This window comes from Camelus dromedarius, chromosome 15 (genome assembly GCF_036321535.1).
Source record: "Camelus dromedarius isolate mCamDro1 chromosome 15, mCamDro1.pat, whole genome shotgun sequence".
NCBI lineage: Eukaryota > Metazoa > Chordata > Mammalia > Artiodactyla > Camelidae > Camelus > Camelus dromedarius.
This window is the reverse complement of record NC_087450.1, coordinates 14,420,683-14,428,966: the sequence shown is the minus strand read 5'-3', so window position 1 is coordinate 14,428,966 and position 8,284 is coordinate 14,420,683. Positions and strand designations below refer to the sequence as shown.

General features: G+C 50.8%; 1 protein-coding gene across 4 annotated transcripts in view; it reads left to right on the top strand.

Moving 5' to 3' along the window:
- The window catches only part of ARHGAP25 (Rho GTPase activating protein 25), an 85,900-nt gene that overhangs the window by 33,843 nt on the left and 43,773 nt on the right, over nt 1–8,284 (top strand). For 3 of the 4 annotated variants that reach the window (XM_010979899.2, XM_064494432.1, XM_010979900.3), the window contains exon 2: nt 6,968–7,167. The exons of the other annotated variant lie outside the window; for it this stretch is intronic. In XM_010979899.2, coding sequence (XP_010978201.1) covers nt 6,968–7,167 — 200 coding nt within the window. The remainder of the gene's footprint in view (nt 1–6,967; nt 7,168–8,284) is intronic. 4 annotated transcript variants of the gene reach the window in all.

Genomic DNA, 8,284 nt, shown 5'->3' with positions numbered 1-8,284 from the left:
ACCCGCTGACATGCAATAAAAACACAAAGATATTTATTCCTGAGGCCATGGGACTTCTGCTCATCTACGTAGCCAAATATCCCTTTCTGGGAGAGAATACTGAGGTCAGAAACTCAAACACTTCTTGAAAAAGGATTTATTTTATTTTTTAAATTTAAAAAAATTTGTGCAAGTATTAAAGGTTACACTCCATTTACAGTTATTACAAAATATTGGCTGTATTCCTTGTGTTGTACAAGACATCCTTGAGCCTGTCTTACACCCAACAGTGTGTACCTCCCACCCCCCACCCCTATATTACCCCTCTCCCCTTCTCTCTCCCTACCAGGTAACCACTAGTTTGTTCTCTATATCTGTGAGTCTGCTTCTCTTCTGTTAAATTCACTGGTTTGTTGTATTTTTCAGATTTCACATAAAAGTGACATCATACAGTATTTGTCTTTGTCTGATTTATTTCACTTAGCATAGTGCCCTCCAAGTCCATCCATGTTGCTGCAAATGGCATTATTTCATTATTTTTTATGGCTGAGTAATATTCCATGGTATATTTACACCACATCTTCTTTATCTAGTCCTCTGTTGATGGACATTTAGGTTGTTTCCATGTCTTGGCTATTGTAAATAGTGCTGCTGTGAACATTGGAGTGCATGTATCTTTTTGAATCAGTGTTTTGAGGTTTTTGTTTTTGCTTTTGTTTTTGTATTTCGATATATATCCAGGGTGGAATTGCTGGATCATATGGTAGTTTTATTTTTAGTGTCTTAGAGAAACCTCCATACTGTTTTCTATAGGGGCTGAAACAATTTACACTCCCACCAACGATGTACAAGGATTCCCTTTTCTCCGTGTCCTCACCAACATTTGTTATTTATGGTCTTTCTGATGATAGCCATTCTGAGAGGTGTGAGGTGATATCTCATTGTGGTTTTGACTTGCATTTCCTAAAAAGGACCTCTTGCTTTTGAATGGTGCTTTAGATCCCTAAACCCTTTGACAGAACACCTAAGTTTGTGTAAGTGTGCACTGGTTAAGTTTTGGCAGAAAGGGTGAGTAGGGCTGAAACCCAGCCGGTGCTCCTCTCATGAAGCTGTTACCATGGTGAGTGGCTGTATCCATCCATCCCAGAGTGCGGTCTGCTCCCTGAGGACAGTTCCTGTTCTGAGGCTGTGAGACAGGCCAGAACTGGCCCTGGACCTTCGCTTAGCACAAGATGACAGCCTCTCTCCTTTCATTTCCCTTTCAGGCAGCAGCCCCTGCTCCATCGCCAAATTCTTGAGGATAATAGAATTTCTTGCATTTCCTTTCTTCCATGCTTACACCTAGTGCAAGTTCTCTGTGGAGTCCCAAGGGAACTGAGATGCTCTTGTATCTGAGATGTTCTCCAGTGCCTTGAGTTAAAAATGTTTCTCAGTGCTGGTCTCCTCTGGGCTCCGGCTTGTCTCTGGTTTCCAAACATCTATTTCGTTACTTTCCAGGTCTGAGAGTCTCATGTCCTGGCTTTCATTTGTGCCTCTTCTCTTCCCATAACCTCTTTCTTAACCCACAGTCCTTACCTGTCAAAACCAGAACTCTGGGGACCTCGAAAGTTCTCACCCCACCCTCATCTTCTCATCACGCCCAGAACAGGGCTTCCCTGCCTGTCCCAACCCACCATGTTTTCTGACTCCCTTCCATGCTTTGTGACCGGTTTCCCCAGTCTGTGAGCTATAACCATATCCATACTATGATAACAACGCTAATAATAACAGCCTCCATTTAACGCCCATGTTTTAAGAAGCAAACGTTGCCTGGGGCCTGTCCACTGACCACTATTCATCCTCATGGTCCGGCCTCCCCACAAGGTATGTGTTATTATCAGTTTCGCAAGGAGGAGACTGACCCCCAGGGACGGACATGACTCCCCCAGGGTGCGCATGAGAAGCCTGGGCCCTCCGCTACCTCACCCCGCCTACTCTCCATCAGGCCCTGTGTTCGGGGCTGGGGGTACGTGGACGAACAAGGCCAAGCAGGAAGGCACAGCCGCTGTCTTCTTAGCGTTTAAGTGGAGAGGGAAGACAGGGTAGGAAAAAGGACCAGACAGGATGACAAGTGGCTTGAAGGACACGTGGTCCCGGTTAAGAGGGAACAGAGCCCAGGGAGTGACTCAGTCCAGCTGGACTGAGAAGGCTTGTCATGGAAGATGTGGCCTGAAGTCTTGAAGGACGAACAAGAACTTTCAAAGAGGTTGAACTGGGGGTGGACTGGGGTTGGTGGGGAGAATATTCCAGCGGAGGGAAGAGCATGTTGTCTTGGATGAAGTGCAGGGTGGGGACAGAGAAAGAGCAGGAAATGTAGTGGAAAACTCCCAAAGGACCCTAAACCCCGTGGGAGGGAGCTTAGCCTTCATCTTTTAGGACGAAGATGTTGGAGGGTCATTGAAGGCTTTTAGGAGGTAAGTAACATGATCGGATTTGTGTTTCGAAAGGACCAAGCCAATAAGCCATCAATGGGCTAGAAGTGAGACTGGTGGAGGGAGACAGGGAAATATGGCAGGAAGCCAGGGAGAGGACAGAAGGGCCCCCCAGACCATGTTGGGGTAGTGAGGAGGGCTGGATCAGAGAGAAAAAGACTTTGACTGTGATGACTGTGGGAATGGGGCAGCTTTCTGGCTTCGCTAGTCGGCTCGGAGGAGGTCACACACAGCACTCCGTGGGGATGAGTGGACTAGAGCAGGCTTGGGTGTGTATGTTGTACAAGGCTGGGGAATGGTGGGATGTGAGGAGGAGGAAGGTGGTAAGTTTAGCTAGCAACACGTGAGATTCCCACGGAGGTAGACGCAGACAGTTGGAGAGAAGGGTGTGTAGCTCAGGAGAGGGTTTCTGGGGGTGAAGCCGTGTAAATTCTGCTCCCTTTTCAAATCTGTTTAAACACGGTTCCCAGACTAACGCACTGCTCAGATAAACATGGCGAGAAGATGTCTGCAGTAGCTGTTCGGTTTGAATCAACTGTCCCCATCTTACCCACACAGGCAGAGCGTCTAAAATCGAATCTAAACTGATGCAGAGCTGAGAGCAGAGGGAAGAAATATCTCAGAAGATTTTGTGATTAATTATTTGGGGGGTTGAGGGGTCAGAAGATAAGAAGATGAGGAGAAGGAAGTGATGACACCTGCCCGGCTGACTTCTCTGTTCATTACTTCCTCCTTCAATTGTTTCTTGCTCTCACTTGCTAACTTCTGCTGCAGAAACAGCATCCCTGTGAACGTGGCCCATCTTCCACGTCTCTCCTTTTCTTTCCAGTGACTTCCCTCACCTGCAGACTAAGACGCAGCCAATGCAGTTCAGTCGCTTCACTTGTCTGTATTTTCTCGTGGACCTTCCTTGCTTAGGTACATGAGATGGCTCCCTATTACCTCTCAGATCAAAGTCTAACTTCTCTGAAGCTACTTTTAATCTGGGTCCTCCAACTTGATTTCTCTGACGAAATGCTACGCCCACCTTTGTGACCCATTGCGTCTCGTGCTTCGTGAAGATAACACTCAGGTTCCGGGAAGTGCTGCCCACTAGAACTTTCTGTGATGATGGAAATACTCTCTTTCCATGTTGTCCATTACTGTGGCCATGAGCCACGTGGGCTGCCGAGCACTTGAAAGGTGGCTGGTGGGACGGAGGCACTGAAATTGACTTATTGTAATTCATTGTCACAGACAAAGCCACTCACGGCAGGTGGCTGCTATTTTGGACAGTGCAGTGCTAGGGGCTCGTCCTTCCTCTGTCTGCTGGAATGAGTGTGAGTCTCCCACTTCCCCAGAGTGTGCTACAAACTCTGAGCCACTGTCCTCCGACCTCCCGCTTGGCCTCCCCGGTCTGCCCGCAGCCCCCTCTGCAGCCCGCAGCCTGGCTCCGACCGCCTTCCCGAGGGCTGGGAGCGTGCGCACCCGGTGTGCGCTGGCTGGCTCAGAGGCCAGGCTTACCGTCGTGATTTCAGTAGGAGAAACAGCTCCATTAATAGCAACAGATTTCTTTGTTTACTTTATCCGGGAACGAGTCACACCCACAGGGAAGAGAGACCATTCCAAGGAACTCAGCAGGAAAGTTAGTCGAAACCAAGTCCAACTCAGGGTCCAACTCAGACTCTCTTCCCTGAGACCTGAATCATCTTATGACAGGGCTGGCTGATGAGCAAGACTGAAGTGGGAGGTGGCTCCCCTGTCTCATCTGAGCCCCAGCTCAGCTGTCGTCGCCCCAGTGCTGGGGCCGGGTTCCAGCAGTGCGGAGTTTGTACGGAGCCCTCCGCACGCATGGCCCAGTGCCCACAGTCACATCATGCATACAGTGGCTGCGTGGGGAAATGGGGTCCTTTCTGAAACATACAAGATGCTTAGCCAAGGCCTCGACCGTATGCGTACAGACAAAGGGATTGTCTCGTCACAGGGACATCAAGACCCCTCTTGGCCCAGGCTGAGAGCATCTGATTCTCAGATCTGCTCCCACCTCTGCCAGGCCATTCTGCAGTGCCCAGATTCTTCTAGGGGGAGTTTTGGGGGTTTGCATGTTTCTTTTTGTCATTGTTGTTTTGCCACTACAGAGCATAACAAATTTTGCCAGAGCTGACCACAGACTAGCGTCCCAGCTGCTCAGTTCTTCTGTGCTGAGCTACTTCTCTTCAGTCTACGGCTTCTGTGGGTCTCTGGGGGAAGCCTGGGTTGGGGGCAGGGGGCGCTGAGTCCTTATAGTCACCCTGTGACACCTGCCTGCTCTCCCTGTCTCCTGTCCTGGCTGCCTTTGGTGGCATCACCCTAGGAACCGTGTGAAGCCTCCTCACCATGCACTTGCTAGGAGGGGGGTCCTCCCTCCCAAGTCTGATGCTGCTTCACCTGGATGCTCACAGAAGTCCCACTGGGCTGGGCTACGCAGAGGCTACCGAGATGGGGGAGACGCCCCTGCAGCTGCCAGCATCCCTCACTCTTCTGTCTTCTTCAAAACTTCTGCGTGTGACCCATTCTTCTCATCTCTGCCTACTGTTTACCCTCTTTCTAGTACAAATCCGAGCCCTTCTTCCATGTTACAATCCCTGACCTAGAGAGACCCAGAGATGTATACACTTATTCCAATTCCTTCCTCCCCACTGTCTTCCTGCCCAAACCCTCCTATGGTTCCTTCAGATCATGTAAGCAGTCTGAGAGTCAGTGATCAGCCCCCATAGTGGCTGTTCTTTGAGTGACAGATGGACAACCTTGAAGATAGCAGTGAACCGAGGAGCGAGATCAAAGATAACATTCTTAACCGGCGTGCCAGTTGATATAAAGCAAACCCTTTGCAAGCTCACTGCTAAATCATCATCAAAATGTCAAGTTACTTTTCACTCTTAGCATGTCTGTCCAATAGGAGGTTGAATTAAGTATGTCTTGTGCCCTGGGGTACAATCTATGACTTCTCCAGTCCCTGGTGAGAGGTGAGGGGTGACTGCAAGCTGGCACCTGGGAATGAGGGTCTGTGAGGATCAAGGGAGTCTCGTTAGGGCACAGTCCTCTCCAGCAATACAGGACGACGCATGTAAATAGGGTGATAACTCTGGATACAATCAGAGTCAGTGGAAGAAAGACTTTGTAATGCTCAATAAAATTCTGGGTTTTGTAACCGTATCGTGAACGTAAGTAAGGCTTGAAAACCACAGATCCAGAAGGAGATAGAAAGGATGGAAGCAAAAGCAATGGGAGAAGTTGTTGATTCAAGGCACTGGTGCCTGGGATGAAGGAAGAGAGAAAGCCTGCTGCCGGAGCAGCATTTTGAAACCAAGAGGGAAGTTTAGGAGGTTCTCAGAGATGATCGCTATCCTCGCAGCAGGAAGTCAAGTCATCTGCTGATAAAACAATGAGTCACATTTGCTGCCCTTGGAGCAGGGACTGTGCTCAGTGGTTTATACATGCTACTTTGTTTACTCCACTACAGTTCTGTAGAATGGGGGCTGTGATTCTCCCAGTTTCACAAGTGAGGAAACGGAGGCTCGGAGAAGTTGCGTAACGTACCCAGGGTCAAAGAGTCAGGAAAGAAAGAACCGGCCTCTCCTGGGTGAGATGAGACTAGAGAGTGGAGGGGAGAAAAGGAGAGAGTTGTTCTCGGTGGGAGTCTCCATGGAGACAAGCTGCAGACACCTGGACCTAATCCGATGACAGGCAGAGCTCTTGTGTGAAAACAAAAGCCACCTCTTCCATGCAGTGGGTTGACGGGTCTGGATTCAAATTCTGCTTCTGTGTCCCATTGGCAGATTTGTTTGCCCTTCAAATGCTTCAGTGCTGTCAGCCTCAAAGGAGGGACAGTCTGACTGTAAAGGTCATAGGAAGGCAGCTACAGGAAGGCTTTTGGTCCAGCAGAAAGGGCTGTAAACACTCTCAGGGGGCGGGGGACAGAGAGCGCCTGATGACGCTGGGCAGGAAGATTCAGGAGGTGCCAACATCCTGCGCGCTGGCTGCGTGGACAGGGGCCGGGGACTCGGGGGGCGGCTCTGCGGGGGCAGGGCTGTATGGGACAGCGAGGCGGGGGGGGGGGGGGGGTGGACAGCAGCCGCCCTTCTGAGGAGCAAGCCCGGCAGCTTCTGCAGCTGCGTGGGGCTCCGCCTGAACCCTGAGGGCAGAGGCATTCTTTTCTCCCCTCTTGTCAGATATTGACTCCCACGCAGGAAAAAGGAAGCACCTTTTGTCAGATGCTGCGGCCACTTCCTCTTCAGAAGGCTCCAGCCAATCTCGGGCTTTGCAGAACGAGGGGGCCGACTCCAGCCGCCGGGCCGACTGCGGGGGTGTTGGGCCCCTGGGCCGGCGCTGTTGCGAGCAGCTCCCTCGGCCGGCCCGCCGGGTCCCGCGGCATCCCCCCCCGCCGCACATCGGGACCCCCGAGCCCGGCCTGGCTGGGGCCCAGCGCTTCTCGGCCCCTCCCCGCACACGGCTCGCGTCCCCGGCCGGTCAGCCCGCCTGTCTGTCCCTCTCCACAGCTCGGTCAAGGAGCGTGATGACCGGCGAGCAGATGGCGGCCTTTCACCCCACGTCCACCCCCAACCCGCTGGAAAGACCCCTCAAGATGGGCTGGCTGAAGAAGCAGAGGTCCATCGTCAAGAACTGGCAGCAGAGGTACTTCGTGCTGAGGGCGCAGCAGCTCTACTACTACAAGGACGAAGAGGACGTGAAGCATCAGGTACCTGCCCGGCCATTTGCCCCCTTTCCAGGGCTGAACCCTCCCAGGTTCGGGAGGAGGTGGAGCCCCGGAGATCGCTGTAAACTCACAGGGGCTTTCCTACTAGGACCAGACCCCTGTCCTTCTGAGAGAACTTGGCTGTCTCCTTCTCGCCATTTCCTAGACACCGAGTTGCAGAGATGACAGGGAAGTCCCCCTCCCCGGAGCCCCAAGATGGGCCCTGTGGTGTTTCCCAAAAGCAGCTCTAAGTCAAGGCTGGTAACATGGTCTTGATGGGGATTCCGAGCCTATGGGCTCAGGGAGAGTGGATTCAGGTTCAAGGAAATTGATTTGGGGCTTTCATCTCTTTGTCTGTTTAGTCAGTATTTATTGAGCATCTACTCTGTGCCAGACACTGTTCTGGGTCCTTGAAATAACCCAGTGAGTAAAACAGTTTAAAAGTCCCTGCCATGTGCAATTTAAAAGATGTTGAGGGGTGGGGGGAGACAGAAAATAAACATAGTAAATAAGAAAGGTATGTGATGTGGTAGAAAATGACTAGTTCTATGAGGAAAAAACATAGAATGGGCTGGGGGGGTCAAGTGTTTGTGGGGGGAGTTGGTACAACTTCAAGAAGGGCGATCAGAATGACCTCATGAAGAGGGTGACATTTGAGCAAAGATGAAAGGGGGGAAGCAATTAGCCAGGTGGATCTCTGGGGAAAGGGCACACCAAGCAGATGGGACAGCCAGTGCAAAGGCCCTGAGGCAGAGCATGTCTGACATGTGAGAAATAGCAAGGAAGTCACTATGGGGGCAGCAGGATTAGGGAATGAGAGAATCAGAGGGGATAAGGTCAGAGAGGGGAGAGCAGGGGATCAGGATGCAAACTGCAAAGGACATTGCAGGCCATTGTAAGGACTTGAGTGTTTACATTGAGAGAGATGGGAGGCACTACAATGTTTTCAGCAGAAAGCGGACATTCTTAGGTTATGTTGTAAAAAAGATGGCTCTGGCTACCATGCTCAAAAATAAATCCAGGGAAGAGGCATAAAGGTAATTTAGATGAGAGGTTATAATGTTTAGAATCTCAGTGGGAGTTGTGGGCTGAAGGAAAATGATTAGTTTCCTGACAGACT